Source organism: Podarcis bocagei, assembly GCF_964188305.1.
Source record: "Podarcis bocagei genome assembly, chromosome: 8".
Lineage (NCBI taxonomy): Eukaryota > Metazoa > Chordata > Lepidosauria > Squamata > Lacertidae > Podarcis > Podarcis bocagei.
The window spans coordinates 33286050-33307724 of NC_138133.1; the positions used below are offsets into that span (position 1 = coordinate 33286050).

The 21675-nt window shown below is 42.6% G+C and overlaps 1 protein-coding gene and 1 long non-coding RNA gene across 2 annotated transcripts in view; both read left to right on the forward strand.

Moving 5' to 3' along the window:
- LOC308593963 overlaps positions 1 to 21675 on the forward strand; it is a 223796-nt gene that overhangs the window by 23437 nt on the left and 178684 nt on the right. The window lies entirely within an intron of this gene.
- NRSN1 (neurensin 1) overlaps positions 1 to 21675 on the forward strand; it is a 92190-nt gene that overhangs the window by 1978 nt on the left and 68537 nt on the right. The window contains exons 2-3 of the mRNA XM_081206674.1: positions 8330 to 8530; positions 10036 to 11274. Coding sequence (XP_081062800.1) covers positions 8339 to 8530; positions 10036 to 10434 — 591 coding nt within the window. The 5' untranslated portion in view covers positions 8330 to 8338 and the 3' untranslated portion in view covers positions 10435 to 11274. The remainder of the gene's footprint in view (positions 1 to 8329; positions 8531 to 10035; positions 11275 to 21675) is intronic.

Here is a 21675-nt window from a genome sequence, read left to right on the forward strand (position 1 = left end):
CTCAGGTCATGCCCACCACTGGCATGCAACTCCCTACAAATTACCTTTGACCTTAAAGAGAAAAGGGGAGCTTCCTCACCCTTGCCCTAAATGTCTCATTCAAGTGGGTGGGTGACTACTTGACATTCATCAGGTCTTATCCAGATCACTGTTTGGAGAGATGCATGTGGTTCCTCAAGTGTTTCAGGGGATCCAGGTGTTCTTCCTTGAAGAAGTGTGGGACAACTTGTAGGGCACTGCATTTTCCCAGTGTAAAACACAGCATGCTGAGGGAAATGTGATCAGCACTGTTAGCACTTCCTCTGTGATAGTGACTGCTGTAGAGGACGTGGCAGCACAAATAAACATGGGCATCAGAAGCAGTAGTCAGCCTTCAAGGCCTTTCCAAATTCACCTTACTTTGTTAGATGTTGTTCTCTCCCTGTAACAGCAGAGTGCATAAGCACTCAAACTTGTGGAGACCTGCAAGGTTAATGTCGCCGCTGAATCAGCAACAATAATTCCCTGCCATTTTTGAAACCATTTCTTGTGCTCTTAAGGCTGCATCCTCCCCCTCTCCAGTGCAAAAAAGGACAGCCTGCCAATGCTTTCTTTAAAAAAGAAAATCTCAGAAAAATATTCCCTCTCACTTGCTCTACTTGTATATTATCTTTGAAGGTAGCATTCTATGGATTATCTGTTTCATGTCAGTGAAGGTCATCTGAACACCTAGCCATTTGATAAGGGTGAAGGGTGAATATGTCCTGGATTGTGGCATTAGGGTGACTGCTGTCCTCACAGAAGGCATGTGGGTTAACATAATTAAAGTCAATCTTACTTTTTAGCTTAAAAAACGAGAAAGTAACAAGTTATTGCAATTTTCACATTATCTGTAAGTATAACAACAAACAAGAACTAGTATTTTTCTCAAGGACTGCTTGTATAAAATAGATTTTTCTAGTTTTATTATAGCAACAACGTATAGATGAATTGTAATCACTCTGTGTGAGATATATGCTGCATGCAAACTTCTGAACAGTAAAGAGTTCTCACAAAAAGACTCATATTAAGTTCAAAAACTAGAAACTTTTAAACAGCTGACTGGTCCACAGTTATCAATTCCCTCTTCTATTTTGTGGGAGTAAAAATTACTATAACAGAATCTTCTGTTTAGAAAGTTGGTCATTGTACACAGATGTGCTCATCCAAAATCTGCTAAATTTTATGTAATGGTGGGCACAGCAATACTATACTTAGGAAGAAGGAGACTCTATGGGAGAGCAAGTGCCTCATCCACTTGGTGCAATTTCCGTCTAATTTTGTGGGTGTGTTGTGGTTAATGAGTGGGCTTTGGATCCTGCAGATTCAAGGTCACTCCTGACATGCCCCCTTGGGAAACCGCATTTGTGGCCCCTTACTGACCCCAGAACACCATTGGCAGGCAGCTGCACCAGCAGAACTTCTCATGGGCATATTGGGGAAGGTTCCATCAGCATAGACCCTCCACACTTACACAGTTTCCTAAAGCCTGCCAACTAGACCACATTTAGCTGTAGGATTGCAGTCAATATTTTATTTTGAATTGCAGCTGAAGCCACAGTTCCTTTGCATCTGTGTCTGTTCTGCTTGTGGGGCGGGGAGGTGGAAATCATTTTATGAAATACTGATGGGGACCAATAAATGATCTAAAAAGAGCTCTAATGTGTTCATGTTTCCCTGGACTGATTGAGACAAGCATCACTATTTTTCTTCTGTTATGTTACTGGTTCACATTATACTGGTACATACTCTCAAGTTACTCATGAAAATATAATGGAATAGATTAAAGATTCATTCAGTACTTTTTGCAGCCATGTTCTCAACATTTAATCTATCTATTCACAAATCTGATCACACCTGCAATGTGCTGCTGGAGTGTAATAACGCTCAAAATCCACGCAAGGCAGCCTTTGCCATGGCAACAGAAGTTGCTAAGGGATTACCTACCAGGCAGCTGCATGTTCCAAAGATCTGATTGTACATTTTCTTTGTTTCTCGATGATCTCACTCATTAGCTATTCTGCTGTGAAAAGTTTCAGTGTCAGCTACAACTTGCTGGATAAGTTAAATCTTATAACTAAAGGGCCAATGTAACTTACCATCTTTAGACAACCTTAGAGATTTGCATTTTATCCAACAATCAATTAGATGCAAGCAACTAATACATCATATATCAACATTTATTTTGTAAAAATAGAAGTCTTCCAATGCCTTCTTTCTCCATTGTAAGTGTGGGTTATTTTTGCTCTGCTTCATCCTTTCAGCTAACATACTTTTGTGGTGACAGTCTCTGCTGTTTTGTGCCCAGAGCATAAGAGAAACAAGTTTCATAAGTGATGCCATCCATGGGACTAGATGGTCGCTAAGATCCCACATAACTCGATTCTATGGGAAAGCTTGTATAGTTGACATTAAAACTTTGTGGAGGGGGGGCTTGCTGAAAACAGCCCTCCCCCACTTGGTGCCCTCCTGGTGTTGAACTACAACTCTCATAATCCCTGAACATTGGCCATGCTGGCTGGGGCAGATGAGAATTAGAGTCTAACAACATCTGGAGGGCATCATGTTGGGGAAGGCTGACTTAAGGAATGAGAGAAACCATTCACAGGGATTTTGCTGGTAATTCTGTTTTCCCAGTCCCAGCCAAAGTGTTTTTGGAGAAAATCCTCTTGCAGTTCAAACTTCAGCCAGTCCCTTGGTCCATTGCTTGGTCCATTGCTTTGTCCATTCTACATTGGCCTGGCCACAAACTGGAGCAGGCAGGTAGCATGTGCTGGAGTTGCAGTACCTCGGATAGCTCCAATTGGAGTTCACCACATCTGGAGTTCAACTGAAGCCTTCTGTCCTCCTTGGGACAGACTACACCTGCAAGGTTCAGTCCCTCCTTGGGACAGACTACACCTGCAAGGTTCAGTCCCTCCTTGGGACAGACTACACCTGCAAGGTTCAGACTACACCTGCAAGGTTCACCTGCTCACATTCCTGAAGAGCACCGAGTACTAGGGCAAAACTATATATCACAATAAATGCTTCACTGGCAATCAGGCATGTGGTTACAGTGGTTTTTAACAGTAAAGCCAGAGTGTGTGCACAATTCTTCTCAAGATCACAACACACAGGGAAGGAAGGTTTTACCGTTTTCTCCCCACCCATGAATCTGATTAAAAATGCTGTGGTTATTGACAGGTAAGGAAGGTTACCATTGGTGCCAGTGGGAGCCTTTTCCTTGTCATTAATTGTAGCGTGGGAGGTGATTTTCACTGGGATCACAGCTGGGGACAGAAGGCTTGCCTCTAACTTCCCTGTGTGCTGCAGTCCCGATTAATATTGAGATCCCACACACCTGCTATTAAATAAACAAAAACTGCTAATGTGATTGCCAGTGATGAATGTAGTATCACTTAAAGTGGTAGCTTTCTGGCTGGGAGCTCAGTTCTTTCTTGCCTGTCATTCAGCACCTGCCTTGTGTGCTGCCTACCTTGGCAAGCAGTCACTTGTCAGCTGCAGTGCCTGATGTAAATGGTGCTAGTCTTTCAGTGGGTTCTGTCTCTAGAAATCCCGGTTTGGGAGTCTGGGGCTCAAGGGACTCAGTGTAAGGGCCTGGGCCTTTGTTCAACACCTGTGGGGCTTGCGTTCTTGATCAAGCTGTGTCCTCCTCAGTCTGGACTGCTGTATAAAGTCAGGATGGTGGCACTTTCTGTTTAATGATGCTGTGCATGTGCTTTTTCTTGAGGCTGCACTGCATCATGGAATTGCAGTGTTAAAGCCATAAACCCTTACAGCCTCCAGTGTAGTAAGGGCGATATGTGCAAGCTTTTGGGCGCATGACCTGCTGAACTAGGAAATGCACATGCAAAAAGATGTTGACACACATGGATTCCAGCAGTGGGTGCAGATCCCACAACTGGGGCAGCATGCAGTTTCTGACATGCAGTTGAGGCTGGTTAGGCGGAGGCCAGTAATGGACACTACTGCTGACCTAAAAACCAAGAGACTTTCCCACAATTTTTAGTGAGCAGCTATTGGAGGCAGTGAAGGCAAGGTATGGATCGCACAGCTGGCACACTACTGCATGAGCCCTACTGCTCATTCATCCACAGCTGGTGAATGTGTAGGAGTGCCCCACATAGATATGGGCTGATGATGTCATCTGCCTGTGGTTGGTTCTGCTTGTCATTCACAAGCAGAGGGTGTGAGTCACCCCAAGGCTTGGCTGCCTCTAACAAATGCCCACCAGTGAGGATGTGGGCAACTGTTCAGCGGTGATTTTCATCAACTGCTTTCTGACTCATGGCTGCCACTTCAAGCATTAGACTGGGAATACATGCAATGCCAAACAGATGTGTGTTGCTGCTTTCTTTGACAGCATCAGCATCTGTTTGGGAAGAGGGGGAACAGGAAATAGAATAAACTAGTCAAAACAAAACAGAAAGGCAACAAGTAAAGGAAGGACAAGAGAATGGATGGAAGAAAAAAGGAGGGCAATGTGACCTTCTGAATCAATTAACTGATTGCAAGGATGTTCCAGTTGGCCTTCAGATTGATGAGACACTGGTGGATATCTTTACAATCAGAAGACTTATACAGTGGTACCTCGGGTTACATACGCTTCAGGTTACATACGCTTCAGGTTACAGACTCCACTAACCCAGAAATATTACCTTGGGTTAAAAACTTTGCTTCAGGATGAGAACAGAAATCGTGCTCCAGTGGTGCGGCAGCAGGAGGCCTCATTAGCTAAAGTGGTGCTTCAGGTTAAGAACATTCAGGTTAAGTATGGACCTCTGGAACAAATTAAGTACTTAACCCGAGATACCACTGTAACTGGTGCAGCTGTGGTTGCATTCTGACTGGGTTGGTTTTTGTTACATTTCCTGTTAGTTGTCATTTACAATTACTATTGTAAATTAGAGCTGTGAGCCAAAGAAGTGATGCACACTTGGGTGAGGAGCATATTGAGCCATTAAGAGCTCCACCAACTGTTTCTGCTGCAGTAGGCCCCATGGTTGAAGAGACAAACGTTGGTTTGGATAACAAGTGGCTTATCTCTTCAGCAGGGAAGACTGCTGTGGCAGAAACCACCAGCATAGCTGGCAAATTCTACTCACTACAACTCAACACTTCTTCGGATTGTAGCTAGAGTCAGTTGACACTGACAAAAGTGGCTTCATGTTGCCTAAATAATTATAGTTGCTCATTGTTGTTGCTGTTTTCATCATCAGTTCTTATAGACTGAAACAAATTAAAAAGCCCAAGGAAACAAAGACTTCACCTGGCTACTAGCCATGATGGGGGGCTATGTTCTGCCTACATGAAGCATGGAATCAGTGCCCTGTCTCCACGGCCAGAGGCAGTAATACTTCTGAATAGCAGTTGCTGGAAACTGATGAGAGTTGGACCCCTACAACATCTGGAAGCCACAGCTTCCCCACTCCTCTCTTAGATGATGCCTATTTCCCATGTTTGCACCTTCTAATGGGAACATCCACAGTGCATCTCCTCACAGTATTGGGCCACAAATGGTGTAACATTGCTACTCATGTCATCCTTTAAGTCAGGCATGGAGAAACTTTGGATCCTCCCAAGTGATGCTGAACTGCTATCATACCTATCCATTGTGCACATGAAATTATCATGCTTAAAATAAAAAAATAGCTGTTTGTCTCCCTGGTATACCAACTGCTACATTCTTTTGGGGTTCCAAGGTATTGGAATCCCTTGAGTGCCCATGACAAAGAAATAGCAATGTGTGTTTTACAGCAGGAAAACAAACTTTCATAAAGAATTGACATTCCTCAACCAGTAGGAGAAATACCACATAGCAGGCAGCCAACATAGTACGTAATGTACTTTAACCTGAAACCTTGAAAGAATTTAATCCGAGGGATTTGAGGATTGTTGTCATAGTGATGGAAATAGCAGCAGCAGTCAGTCTGTGCCCACTTCTGTGACTTCTGTCTGATTTCTATATCATTTAAATAGGAAGGTTGACACTCTTCTCCATCATAGGTAATATATGCAGAGCTGCTGTTCTGCAGCTGGCTGCTAGAATGAATGACTTGACAGGAAAAGGACATGAAACCTTATCCACTATAAGAAATTAAATTTAGAAACAGGAGTTGTGGAGAAGAAATCTTGCTTTAGATCGAAGTGTCTCAATGAGTTTCATAAAAGGAAATCACACGCTATTTTTAGGATGCCAGGTAAATTTATTCAGTGCTGATCTTACTCACACTTTCCGATTCATATAATCCTACTAAATGCATCACAGGGAGAAAAGTCATGCTCTGCAGCAGAAGCTTCTGGCTGGCACTCAGCCATTGCGAATGGTGTAGTATATTATAACAGCTGTATTGCGCTGCAACTACAATAATTTCCGCAGTGTTGCTTCTGAGTTCCGCATGGATTAACGTAAGTAGCTTTTTTAAAAAACAGAATATTTTATTTTAGTTACTGGTAGGCAAGTTAGTTCAACCTTTTAATGACTATTCGGTGCTACTGATTATTGGCAACAGGTATGAGAAATTGTCTGTTAAACAAATGCCTATTTCATAGGGCTGGTCATTCTCTTGGGGCACTGCTGCTGTAGCATGTGTCCACGATCAAAGGCAGTAAGCTAGCCAACTCAAAATCTTTCTGGGCAGGGGCTGTGAGCACAGCCAGCGAGGGATGTCAAGCTCTTTACAAAGGTGAGAAATTATGAACATTGGTCTGACTCAGACCAAAGCTTAGTAATGTCTCCTCTGCTCACTTCCCAAGACATTAGGCAGAGATCCTTCCCAGTCTTACTATCTGATTAGCCAGAGACCTCCACAAATCATACACACTGCTTCTGAGCTACAGTCTTACCCTTTAAGAGTACATTCAAGAAACAGGGTGCTCTTGGTGTTATGTGTAGAAACAAAGAGGGGAATCAACTAGGGTGGGGACTTGCAGACTGAGGGTCTAACAGACATGATGTGGACCTTGGCAAAAGGCACTTAGCCATAAAAAAATACTCTGTGCTCACTGTGTAACATTTAACTACACTTAAACCATGCATTGGCTCATCCATGTATGGCAATAGTGTCATTGGTGTGTCTGTTCGGATTACTGATCACTAGTAGGCTAACTTCACCTGAAAGCTAGCCAATGCACTTGCATGCTTTGAATGCTTATACAGGCAAGTGTTTACTCATGTTTTACATCACATCCATGTTGAAAGAAAGGCAGGCTACAAATCCTGTCTTCAGATTACAGCTACTGTGGGAAGGGCAGTGTTACTACATGTCTGTTTTCGCATCCTGATTCACTATGGACTCACTTAGATTTCTCCATACCACTACAAACCTTTTTTTAAAAAAAAAATGTTTTGATAGGTGCCATGCTAAGTATCATGGCAACCTATCCCTGTTAAATAAAACCCTTTGTGGCTAGCCAAACTTCTTGGAGATTTACTTTTTTTCTGAGTTGTTGGAGGCAGCAGAATGGGTGGAAATATTAGGATGGTGTATAAACAGATTGCCACTGGTCCTGCTTCCTGTCTAGTCCTCCCAGCATTGCACACTGGCTTTGCAAAGGACTCTGCTGTGCCAGCCCATCATCCAGGTTGTGTCTGGCCCCCAACACAATGCCACCTCTTGCTGAAGTGGGAAGATCCAGTACTGAACATAGGGCCCACCTAATATTGAGTCAGATCATTGTTCTATCTAGCCCAGAATTGTTGCTTGACCCAAGAGTCTCCAGCAATAGCACCCAAGAGTCTCCAGCTTTCCCACCTGAAATCCTTTCAACTGTAGCTCACAGCAACTAAACCTGATATTTTCTATTGGAGATCTATCATTGATCTGTGAATCTTCTTTGCAGAAGCAATTGTATATATGGCGGACCCATTACCAAACTTTCCGGGGGGGTTAACAGCACCCTTTCAGCCACCTGGCCATTCCTGCTTTCTCTTAATGCATTTCCATGGCATATGAGAGGACACCCTCTTATCATTTGAGTCTCTGTGCAGCAATTGGTCAACCTAAACTAATCCCAGCCTTTTCTATGGTTGTGCTCTCCACTGTCAATGCATTCTGAGCATCTCTAAGGGGAGATGGATAGTTTTAACCCGAGGTGCTTGTTTTTGTACTGACGCTTTCATTGTGAAATGTTAAGGGGAAAACTACTATGATCAGGACCCCTGAAGGGTCTGATCGTACAATTGCCTGGAGGGTTTTCTTCGTGGGATATCTTCCCTATCAAAATGTCACCTCTATTTTTACTTTGCTTTCCTGTGAGCTGTGCCATGCCTCTGTGGTACTCTATCGTCTGACCTTTTTCATTGCAGGGGAGAAGGATGAGTGCTTATGCTGACATATGTGCATCCAAGCAGGCGCAGCAGGGTACCCCGGAAGGAGGTTACCAGCGCTATGGAGTTCGCTCTTACCTGCATCAGTTTTATGAGGACTGCACAGCATCCATTTGGGAGTATGATGAAGATTTTCAGATCCAGAGATCACCAAGCAGGTGGAGCTCTGCATTCTGGAAGGTAACAGCTATCCAGTATTTCTCCTGCAGCAGGTCTGCATCAACTATGACCTGAAAAGCCAGGCGGAGCCTCGTCAAACATGCATTGTGGCCTTCCAGGTGCCAGATGTTTTTGCAGTTCCAGGCAGGCAGCAAACAAGAACGTTTTCTGAGTCCCTGATTGGCTGCATTTGCCCTAGTGGCAGAGCTGCATTGTAGTGTCAGTATATTGTAAGGAGGGAGAGTCCTCTGGAGTGTTAAAATTGTGGAAACAAACAGACCATATTTTCACGGACCAAAAGCAGGTCCAGGTTTTCAGAATTAATTGATCCAAATTCAGCTTTTTATCTCTTCAGACTATTAAAATAATAATAATAATGAGTGTCATTTTTATTTAAAAAAAGGAAGGATGTGCATAGTTAACATATTACTATTAAAGGCAATCAAACCATTCCATCAGGTTCCATTCCCTCCCATATTACATAGCTACATTCAGAATGAGTTCAATTCAGAATCACAGAGCTGGGAGGAACCATGGGGGTCATCTAATCCAGCCCCCTGCAATGCAAGAACTGTTTTGCCCAAGAATGAGCTCGAACCCAAGACCTTCAGCTTAAGAGTCTCATGCTCTACTAAGACACCTTTTTCCAAGTTCATACACACATATGGCCCGCACCCCAAGAAACTTAATTTGAATTTATTGGCACTCTTCTATTTTAATTTTTAAAAGGTAAGATTATTCTGAGTATGCCTTGTGCTCAGATACTGTTGATGTTGCCAGAGCTTAGGTATCTGTCACTATGCACTGGGTTGCGGCCTTCATGCATGAATAAATCTTGTATTATTCATCCATGTAACAAGTTATGGCATAGATTATTCCCCATTTTACAGAACTGAGTACTCAACAGATCCACATTTGGAGGAATTTGACTACTGGTGCTCCAAATTCAAAAATTCACTTAGGCTTGCTTCACACTTAAGATGATGAAAATATTAGAAAGATTTATGGGCCTCAGCAAGTCTCCCCTATAATATCTGGGTAGGGGAAAATTAATGCCACAAGAACAAAGATGAGTGGGTCAAATGTCTGCCATTTTGAAGCTTCCCTATTTGGTAAATTCTGGGGTCGCAGGAGACTGGTGACTGCCTTTTCCCTTGAAATGTCCATTTCCTCTCCCAAAATTGTGTTTCAGATCCCATTTCTCAGGAACCCACATATTTATAAGCCTACAGATTTATTTATGGACATGAACACTTCCTATTTCTGCCCACATCCCTGCTGAATTACCATTGTCTGTGTATCCATTGACTGCTTGCGGATGCAGTTAAGGTTGTGAAAATCATCTGTCGACTCAAATTCTACATGACAGAAGCCTCCAGGGGCTCACAATGGCACTGCACGTTTCATTGGTGTGATGGCAGATGTCAGTGACATGTCACGTTGATTTAATAGCTAAGACTGAAAACAATAAAGCAAAAAACTGCCGTCGCGGCTTTGCTGATTTCTGAATCTTCTTTGTCTTCTAGGTCGGACTCATCTCAGGGACGGTGTTTATGCTGACAGGGATCATCGTTCTCGTCGTAGGTTTTCTTGTGCCGCCCAAAATTGAAGCCCTGGGAGTAGAAGATTTTGTGGTGGTGGATACACGTGCAGTGCAGTTCAACAGAGCCCTTGACATATGCAAGTTGGCTGGAGCAATATTGTTCTGCATCGGAGGAACCACAATGGCGGCCTGCTTGCTGATGTCTGCGTTCGCTAAAAGCTACTCCAAAGAAGAAAGGTACCTGCAGCAGAAATTTAAAGAGAGAATTGCAGACATCAGAGCCCATGCACACCCCATCACCAAAGCCCCGGCACATGGAGAATCCAAGATACCCGTCACGTTGTCCAAAGTTCAAAATGTCCAGCCGTTATCTGAAACCTGATGTTTGTTTTCTCTTTCCAAACAAACCCATCTTGTGAATTTGAAAAGGTCAACTTTGACCTGTGTATGAATCTGTGTTTCCCATGCAGTGTAACTGCACTGCAGCCAGTGGGGAAAGGAGCAGATTGGGAAGGAGGTGGAAATGGCTTGAAGGGGATGGTTCAGCCATCAGTGGCTTGAACAAAGCATTAATGTATCAGTTGTTCTCTTATTTTTAATAGTTGCATTGAACCCTTGCAAAGCACCATTTGATTGCCCTTCCCTTTAAATTTGTCACCCATTTCATGCTGCTTCCAGTTAACTGACATGTTCATACCTGTTTTATGTGGACGGCTTCAAGTTATGTTCTCTTGGCTCTATAGCCAAAGTCCAACAAAACGATATCCGTGCACGTTGGAGAGAACCATCATGCAGACCATGGGAGCAGCTTTCTCATTTCCACCACGTGTGCTTGTACTACTGGGGAAGAAAGTTGTCTTGCAAACCAAAAGACAGCTTTTCTCTTCAGCAGCATGAGTTGCTGTGGTGGGAACATAATGGGAACCTGTCAATGCCCTCACCTGATCATTCGTTTGTTTTTAAATAGAAATGACAGATCATTAACGAGATATTCCATATTTTCCCAGTCCTGTTATAGAAGAGTTATAATAAGCCCTTCTTTGTAAAGAAATCCATCCATTACTGTCATCTGAAGAGCAGCCTTTAGAGTCTACCAGTGAAATCCTATGCACGTTTACTAAGATGGAGGTTCCACTGAGTAGGACTTTTTTCCATGTAAGTGTCTACCAAATTGCAGTCACTAGAATTCCATGCATTCTTGTAGCAACCTGCATGGCGGAAGGTATGGTCCCCTAACCATCAGAAGAGGCACTTCTCAGTATTATGATTGAAAAATATCCTGTTGTGAGCTGAGCCCCAAATTTAACGCCTTCTGTTTCTGGGAAGTGCAATTTTGAAAGCTGTCATTTATAAAAAGAAGAAGAAAACTTTTGTGTGGAAGTGTATACCAAGTTAACCCACCTGCAGGTCTGGTCTCAAGTTTTCAGTAGGAAAAGAAATGTAACTGAGGCTGTTTTTCCGTACAGCGTGTGCATTTCACATTGGTACGAGATAAGAACAGTAAAAGCCCAGTTCTGTGCTTCATGCACTGTGCACTGTGTTGTGTACACAGAGCTCTTGAAGTGTACACAGAGCTCCTGGGCACATAAAGAAGGACCTTTTACATCAATGGTAGGAGCAAATGTACACACACAAAGGAATACATGTGTAGATCTGCTCCCTTTGTTGAAAAGGGCATCAAAGCCCCTATGCCTGCAGCAAATTTCTGGACTGGGAAAGCCACGGGCCAAGTTCCTCCATGTTGTTGCCTAACTTCCATGGATTCCAATAGGATTTGTGCAGGAACATTTCCTGGTGAATCATGCATATTTTTTAAAGCTAAGAGATTCTTCATTCCTTAAATCTGATTGCCTGAAAGAAACTATTAAATGTGATGCTTCTATTTTTCTAGATAATAGAAAGAGCTTATCCTTAATCATAGTACAGTTGTGTTGACGCTTACCTACACATTTGTCCTTTCCACTAAAGATATAAATCATCTTTGTCTCTCTCTGTCTGTCTCTCTTGCTATAAAATTCTCTTCCTTTTATTCTATGGATCTAAAACAAGACTATGTAAAGAGATGTGACCTTTATATTCTTTGACAATATGTGCCCACCTTATAGTTCTGTCTATTTTTTTCAATGGATTAAATAAAATTATGAAGAACTGGTGCTGTTGATGGAAAATGTTTCCTTTCAAAATATCAAGTGGGCATAAGGAGCTGGATAGCCCAGCACAGAGATGACCTCCCATCAGCCTTGGTCAGCATAGGCAATGGTCAGGGAGAGAGAACTCACAACATAGCACTGGCAGTGTAATCACATTCCTGGAACAAGGGTTCATGACCCTTTTGCCAACCAGCCAAACAGAGGGGCCAGGAAATGCAACAAAGGCTGGCAGACACAGACACTTTCCTTTAACCCTGCCATAGACCTTACATTTAAAAAATGTTTTCATTTACAAGTTGCATCTATGGCAAAGTTATGTGAAGTAGTTGTTTAGGCAGCAGATGATGTCAAGGGCATCATGTTCCTACCTTCAGTGTAGGTATATATATATCTAAAATCAGCTCCTGTCGGGAGTGGTGTGTGCAATTTCACCCTCTTTCTTTTGCAACAGATGCATGAAGACATCTGGGATTAGAAAGGTTTCTACATCAAATGGAAGCACATCTCTTCCCTCTCTAGTTAGATGCAGCCCCTGAGATCATGGGCAACACCATCCCACGATATCTCCAAGGACTTACTTCTCTCTTCTCTCAGCCTCTTAAGTCATTTAGCAGTTATACTCACCCTGCTATCATGTAATGCGTGAGGTCCAGAGGGTGGTTACATGAGAACAGGCCTTCTCTGTAGTGGGTCCCCATTAGTGAAATACTCTCACCAAGGAGGTTTGCCTGGTGCCTTCATTATGTATTTTTTAAGTATCAGGCAAAAGCGTTCCTCTTCAACCAGGCCTTTGGCTCTTATGATGAAGGGAGATATATAAATCAAATCAAATCAAATCAAACAAAATAATGCAAGGATGAGGAACCTGTGGTCTGCCAAATGTTGACAAACTGCATCATTTATCATCTCTAATCTTGGCCATGGTTTCTGTGGCTGATGAGAAGTGAAGCAAGTCCAACAACACGTGGAGGCGCAAAGGTCCCCATACCTGGTTTAAAACATGAACTAGAAGTTCCCTGCTAAAATTTCATTTGTACCATGAATTCCAAGGGAGGCCTTGCATTTGTCTCACCATATTAATTCCCCATCCGCATTAGCAGGCTAATTATGCTTGTCAATCCTTATAGGGCCGTTGCAAGAGTTACTGAAATAATATGAGTGAAGCACTTAGAGAAAGCATTCTATAAACTCTTGTCATTCTTCTACAGTTACAGGTGAAACTCAGAAAATTAGAAAGCAAACTGCAGTAAACAAGGTTTCTACTGACATGAAAAGAGCAAGACCAAAGTCCTTTCATTAAGATTTGACACTGTGGCTATAAATGCATGTACAGGTGAAAGCACAGTACACCAACACCAGCTGATGACATGGCTCCCCAAATCTCTTTTCTGATGAGAGCAGCTTTTCATCTCACTTGGAAACGAAAGACCCAGAGTCTGGAGGAAGAATGGGGAGGCACACAATGCCAGGTGCTTGAAGTCCAGTGTGAAGTTTCCAGTCTGTGTTGATTTGGGAAGCCATGTCATCAGCTGGTGTTGGCCCACTGTGCTTCATTAAGTCCAGGGTCAATACAGCCATCTACAAAGAGATTCTGGAGCACTTCATGCTTCCTTCCGCAGACGAGCTTTATGGGGATGCTGATTTCATTTTCCAGCAGGACTTTGTCACCCGCCCACAGTGCCAAAAGTACCAAATGCCCATGGGATTACTGTGCTTGATTGGCCAGCAAACTTGCCTGACCTGAACCCCATAGAGAATCTATGGGGCATTGCCAAGAGAAAGATGAGAGACATGAGACTGGGCAATGTAGAAGAGCTGAAGGCTGCTATTGAAGCTTCCTGGTCTTCCATAACACCTCAGCAGTGCCACAAGCTGATAGCATCCATGCCACGCCACATTGAAGCAGTAATTGATGCAAAAGGGTCCAAACCAAGTACTGAGTACATGTGCATGCTTCTACTTCTCAGAGGTCCAATATTGCTCTATTTGCAGTCCTTGTTTTGCTGATTTCATTTAATATTCTAATTTTCTGAGATTGTTAATTTGGGGTTTTCATCAGCTGTACACCATAAACATCACAATTGTAACAAATAAAGGCTTGACATATCTCGCTTTGCATGTCATGAGTCTATCTCATATATTAGTTTCACCTTTTAAGTTGAATTACTGAAATAAATGAACTTTTCCACAATATTCTAATTTTTCGAGTTTCACCTGTACATGCATTTATAGCCACAGTGTCAAATCTTAATGAAAGGACTTTGGTCTTGCTCTTTTCATGTCAGTAGAAACCTTGTTTACTGCCGTTTGCTTTCACTGCCATCAAGCTAGCAGTGTGTGGGCAGCAGCAAGGCAGAGCACAATGACCTTTTCCAATGTGATGTTTAATTAAAGATTGTGAGGAGCAGACTTGTGACATTTTGAGTATTACAGTGTGGCTTGCTGAAGGACATTTAAAATGATGGCTGCAATATCCACTAGTCTCCTTCCATCTTCCCCACTTCCCTTTTGATAACATCATTTCTGAAATCAGATTGAAAATCTAATTTACACCCCTTTCTAGAAAAATAAGGCAACATGATATATCTCAAAAATTATTGCTCAGAAAAAAGAGAGGCCCAGACGTTATCTTGCAGTGACCTTGTTCAGGATGAGAAACTCTCAAGAATTGGAAACTTGGAGTCACTGGTTAATAGAAATACTAATGCTGAGGCAATATCTCTCTGAAGAGCAGTTGCTGAAAATCACAGGTGAGGAGAGGGTCGTTGCACTTGTGTCCTTTTCATGGGCTTCCCATGGGCATCTGGTTTGCCCCTGTGAGAAAAGGATGCAGGATTAAATGGGTCGTTGGCTTGATCCAGCAGCCTCTTGTTATGTTCTCATGAGGCATGATCAGCTTTTGACATTCAGTGGTATGCACACTTGTGTGAAGGCCTGTAGCTCAGTTGTAGAGCAACTGGTTTGCATGCAGAATATCCCCATTTCAATCCCTGGCACCTCCTGGAAAGGATACCTGCCTCTAACCCTGGAGAGCTACTCCTGTAGGTAAGGTAAAGGCTAAAGGACCCCTGGACGGTTAAGTCCAGTCAAAGGCAACTATGGGGTTGCAGCATTCATCTTGTTTCAGGCTGAGGGAGCCGGTGTTTGTTCACAGACAGCTTTCCGGGTCAGGTGGCCAGCATGACTGAACCGCTACTGGCGCAACAGAACACCATGACTGAAGCCAGAGCGCACGGAAATGCCGTTTACCTTCCCGCCACAGCAGTACCTGTTTATCTACTTGCACTTTTTGGTGTGCTTTCGAACTGTGAGGTTGGCAGAAGTTGGGACAGAGCAACAGGAGCTCACCCTGTCACGCGGATTCGAACCGCCAACCTTCCAATCAGCAAGCCCAAGAGGCTCAGTGGTTTAGACCACAGCACTACCTTTTTGTTACTCCCATACAGTGTATTGAGTCCCCACAGCAGATGATACCGAGCTGGCTGGACCAATGGTCAGTAAAAGGTCGATTCCTGTGTTCCCCTGAAAGAACCCTGACTCTCTTTGGGAACAGATGGGAAACAGAGGCAACTTTTGATCACTGGGGTTAACTGATTATGAAGAGTGTCTTCAGTTTTTAATCTAAACTTAGTTTGTTTCAGAGGGATATTTTATATAAGTTTTAATCATATTGTTGCCTATCACATCAAAGCAGGGGAAGCATCTGGTCCTCATCTGACCCTTTGTCAAACATAACACATTAAAATAGGGTTCATACTATTTTACTTTAAGAGTGTCACTTAACACTCTAGAATTATTCCCACCTTTCTAATGTCCTGAGCATGCAGACTGCAAGTGATCTCATCACCAGTCTCTAAAGCTGAAAGGTGGATAGAGGGCAAGAAGAAGATGAAGCTTGGGGGGAAGTAAATATGTTGAACCACAGAAGAGAAGGAAAATGGCCTTGAGAATGGATTGGGAAGTAAGGGGAGGCTGTTACCAAACACTGGTGTGGGAAATCTGATTTCTGTAATATATGTGCAGCATAAGCCATGATTTTCCAGTAATGGTCTTCACGACCTCTTCTCTGCTTCTGTGTAGATATTAAACAAGTGACACATTTTTTAAAAAGAAGAAGAAGCTACAATTCTCTCTGCTCTTCACTAAACATCAGCCTCTTATGCAAATTCAGAATGCTATCCTTCTTTGCTTCTGGATTAAAAACCCCAAAAGCCATTTTAACAGAAGAGTAATCACTCGTGCAATTTGTGCTGAGATCAAATTTGGCATAGCTTGATTGGCAATCATTGCCTTTTATCTCGTTTGTGTTGATGAACATGCTCTCAGGATGTTTGCGTCTGCCGCTTCCATTCGGATTTGCACAGCCATTTCGCTCCAGCCATCTGGTTGTTCTCTATGGGCTGCCTTGACCCTTCTTTTTTGCTTTTTATTCCCACAGTGCAGTGAGTCACACATGAAAGGCTGGGGAGTACATATGCCCTCTCTTCCTCAGCTGTGTGCGACAGCAGATTCTCCCTTCTGGGTTTTGAGGTAAACCCAATATGACTCTTTTGCAGTACTGAATCCCTTTGCACAGTAAAAGAAGAAAAGGTCTGCATCATTCCTGAAAACAGACGATCAGTAGCTTAGAAGCATCATTAGTGCTGGTAGAGTTATGTTATGATGAACAACTTATTTATACAGTGCTACCAATGCACATGGAACGCCACAGCATTTCATAAGCAAGGACATATCTCTGCATCAAGAATATAGGTAAGCCTACAGGATCAGGCCAATGGCCCATCTGGTCCAACATGCTCTTCTCACAGTGGTCAACCAGAAGCATGCAAGCAGGACTTGGGTGCAACATCACAAGACACACCTGCGATTCCCAACAACTGGTATGAAAACTGGTATTTGCCTTGGTAGGGCCAAACGAGGCACATTAGCTTGTTCACTTGTCTGCTCCTTTCACACACTTCTTATCTGTTGAACAGAATTTTCATCTTGCCTTTCCAAGCTTATTTGAAGCCAAGATGAACAGTTAATTTCTGTCAGGAGTGTGTGCAGGAGCCAGGCCCTGTGACCAGTAGGGCTTCGCAGGACTGCGGCCTTCCTAAGTTTGTTCTGGAGAGGCAAGGTGCGGCCACACAGGTGAGGCCACTTGGTAACTCACTGCACCTGGTGGTAAGAGCCGGGAAGGGATATAAGGTCAGCATTTCCCTTCGGCTCTTTGCCACAGCAACTCGTTTCCTGCCTTGCTGCGTTGGGCTTCTTGCTTCCTGATCCTCGGACCTCAGCTTCTTGACTCCTTGCTTCTCAACCCTTGGACCCTTGACTTCGTGACTCCCTGCTTCCTGACCCTTGGACCCCTGGTTTCTGGACTCTTGTTCCTGCTCCCATCCCGCCATCTTGCCCCCGGTCCCGACGTCCTCAGCCGGGACTTTGATCGCCCGTAGACCAGACCACGACAATTTCCCCCAGTAAAACCCAACACTTGCAGATTTTGGGAGCCCGATAAGGGAAAACAACCAGCACCTATTGCACCAATTAAGCATTGTTAAACCAGTACTGTTCCATCATGAAGTGGCATCTGGTGAAAACTCCATGCTGAAAGATTCAGCGGCGGTCTTGCTTCCAAAACACTCCTCCAAACTCACAAAAACCTTTTTGAACATTAAGTTACGACGTTAGGCGATTGTTCTATTCCAAAGCAGCAAAAAAATAATATTGTCATCAATCTTTTTCAATTATATTTGAAATTTCTTTGAAAAGCAGAGCCTGCCACAGGACAACAAATAAACACTGATACGTTTAATGGAGTTAAATAATTTTTCAGCTAACAAATAGATTTGACAGCTTTGACAATAAGTTTTGAACATAGCCTTTTGTTTCCAAAGTTCCTTGAAGAACAACACAGTGAGATATGTTTCATATTGGGCCAGACACAAGTCGCAGCTCCCCCTCACCCATCTTTAGGTACAAAGGCAGTACAGAAAGACAGCCGAAGCCTGAAAGAGGACGAGAAAGATTTTCAAAGGGCAGCCTGTCTTTGAAATGTCAGCATACAATGAATAAAAGTAGCAGAATATCTGGTGACCAGGAAAGTGGGCATCTGCTGCCTGACATCCTTTTTGTGCTTCTCACTGCTCATCCCCAGTCATGAAAGATGGTGGGTTGATGATGACAGTCATCTGCTTAATGTCACGGTAGTTTATCTCAAATTGTGTTTCTGGGAATTTGGACTGAACTAAACGGGCACATATTGGAGTCAGCTAGATTCCTCCTCCTAAGATAGCATCACCAAGCTACTCTATTTTCCAGAGGTAGAACAGCCTAATTGTGGATGCTATCACATAAGGAGAAGGCTGAATGCCGGGGCTGAAATTTAAAATGCAGGCCAGCCTAGGTATTCGGAGAATTAACACCTGCAAACAAATGCAGGAAAACTTCAAGAGATGGGTTACTCTCTGAACTTGAGGGTCAGATTCGATGGTGGCTGGTTGGTTGTTGTTGGCATTCTCACACAGCATATTCAGATGCACCCTCATGTGTTAACCCTTCCCTCCCGCTGTCCTCTCTGCTGCCATCCTGCTCCCTCTAAGCCTGTTAGGCAACTGTTTGTTGAGCTGGATGGGAGGAGGGGCATAATTTCAAATTATTTAGATGGCCTGAACGATGTGCCATTGCCATGTGCCATTGCCCCATCCCCAGCCTTTCAAAAAACCTGCTTGAATTTACCTGCAAAATCCAGTAGCAAGAGGAATTTGACTTGAGGCAGTTTGACCTGTGGGGGCTGCCCAGATTGTTCTAGAAGGAGGAGGAGGCAGCCCAGGCACCCATTGCCCACCAATCATTTCTTGGGGAAGGAAAGGGATCGCTAACACATTCACAGATTTTGATAGCTGTGTATGTATTATGTTTCACCCTTTCTTTTCTTTTCTTTTGATAATTTTTTTAAATTAGTTTTCAATTACAACAATCTAATAGCCTCATTATAACAATGCCAATTTATAATACAATTAGTAATACCAATCATTGAGATGCCAAATTATATAATTTAGGTGCCCCCCCGCATGCTATAATTGACAGTTTGATGATTTATTTTCTGTGTTCCAAAATCTTATAAATTTCAGTTACGCTCTAGTCAAAATAACAATCCCTTATATCACAAATGCAGTTTTGATGACGTTTCACCCTTTAATTAACATGCACTGTTTTAAAAGTTTCTATAGGAATTTGCATAGAGGACTATGGTTTATATATGTCATCTGGTTTCATTCAAATGGCAGAAACTTACGGGTTCATCATCTCCCTTTGGACACAAGCAGGATACAGCACTGAGTAAAAATAAAATTATTCGCATAGCTGGTTTCTTGTAACAATTCAGTCATGATCTGCAGGTGTACGTGGCTCTTTGTGTTAATGGCGACAGTAGGTCTTCATCCTAATCTCTGCACTATGCTTGCACTGAGGGGTCATCCTTCTTAAACACAGGTCAGTTTAGTGCAAGCGCATTGCAAGCCAAGTTCAAAGAGGAAAAAGAATGTGGAAGTCCCAAGTAGAGAAGTTGTGTGAACCACCATCTGTCACCGTATATATTTTTAGAATGAGACGGGTAGGTTAGTCTTAAAAACCCATAGAATTAGAGGTTACATCCTAGTGATGAAAACCAGAGAAAAGCACACTCCACACACATCATTGTGCTGTTGGTGAGAAGGTTGCCATAGCGTTAGAAATTTTCATCTTAGGAAACAAAAAACTGTTCTATAGGGTCACCCATTCCCTACATCTAAAAGGTTAGAGGGAAACAAAATGCAGAAAGGAGCAAACAGTGATAATTACATATTTAACAGTGGTGATTCACAAAACGGTTTTTGATCTTTTGTGAATTATTAAGCGTGTAATTATCACTGTTGTCATTTTCTGTATTTCATTTCTCTCTGATCTCACGCTTTCCTTTCAGTTCCCAATGACTGTCTCCCACGCAACTACGCATAAATGTACCCCACCTGCATCTCAGGAAACTGCACCATGCATCTGACGAAGTAGGCTATAGCAATGGAAGGCTGACAATGGAGTCTGACTAAATTCCATCTGATAGACTAAGTAAGATGGATGAAGAAAGATGGGGATCTATAGCTCAAGAATTGCAAGGGAACACTTGAGAATTTAAATCTCAACAGGAAATATCAATTTAGCAATTTGTAGATTGCAGGACAGGGGACGCAGGTGGTGCTGTGGTTTAAACCACTGTGCCACTTGGACTTGCCAATCGGAAGGTCAGCGGTTTGAATCCCTGCAATGGGGTGCGCTCCCGTTGCTCGGTCCCAGCTCCTGCCAACCTAGCAGTTCGCAAGCAGGCCAAAAAGTGCAAGTAGATAAATAGGTACCACTCCAGTGGGAAGGTAAAAAACGTTTCTGTGTGCTGCTCTGGCTTCGCCAGAAGCAGCTTAGTCATGCTGGCCACATGACCCAGAAAAACTGGGTTCCTTTACCTTTACCTTTAGATTGCAGGACAAATGTTTTTAATAAGCCAATTTGTGCCTCGCTATCATACCAGATTTTACAATAGGGCAGACCAAAGCTATGATACTATTATAGCGTTGATATAGCAGTCAAATAGTCTTGCAGTTTTGAATGTTATCAGCAAATAAATAAATAAATAAATAAATAAATAAATAAATAAATAAATACTTTTAAAGAAGGATTGTCCCTTTAAGATATAAATATTCCTGGTGGGTCGAACTGCCTCAACAACAATTCATATTTACATTTAAATCTTACTGAAGTCAAGTTGGCTTTTAGAATATAATTAAGAACACAGCTTGACCATAGCAAACTAGGGCTCCACTCAAACCTACAAAATCATTATGCATCTTATTACTCAGTGTCTCATTATTACACAGGTAAATTCATGGATCAACCTCTGTTGAAAATGTAGTGCATGAACTGGTTAGGTTATATTAGAGATCCATCTCTGAAGTCTAGTGTATCATCGCTGTTTTCCCATATGCAAGTCACTAAGTTGTAGCCATCAGATGATGAACATGCATGCATGAAGATACCCCTATTGCTAAAAGAGCCCCACACCCTGACTTGTCCAAAGGCCATAAAAGCTCATTTAATGCAAAGAATCAATGAGAATTTAATCAGATTATTTCTTTACAAAAGCTCAAAAATCTGTGGTTGTAGTCAGAGTTATTTTACCACTGATGAAGGGAGGAATGATGTCACAAGTGATCTGTTTATTCTGCTGATACTGTGATATATAGATAAAAATATTCTTGGGATGTTGTCACTTCCCTGTATGCTACTTACAAACTGCAACGGGAGGAATCTTCATGTAATGAAACTAGGTAATTTTAATAGCAATTTACGAGCTTTAATATATTCAAAGAAGAAACCCTATAATACACTAACATTTGTTTTATGTGTTAAAATATATTCAGGATAAAATATATAATTACAAAGAAATTGGTATCGCCAAGCCA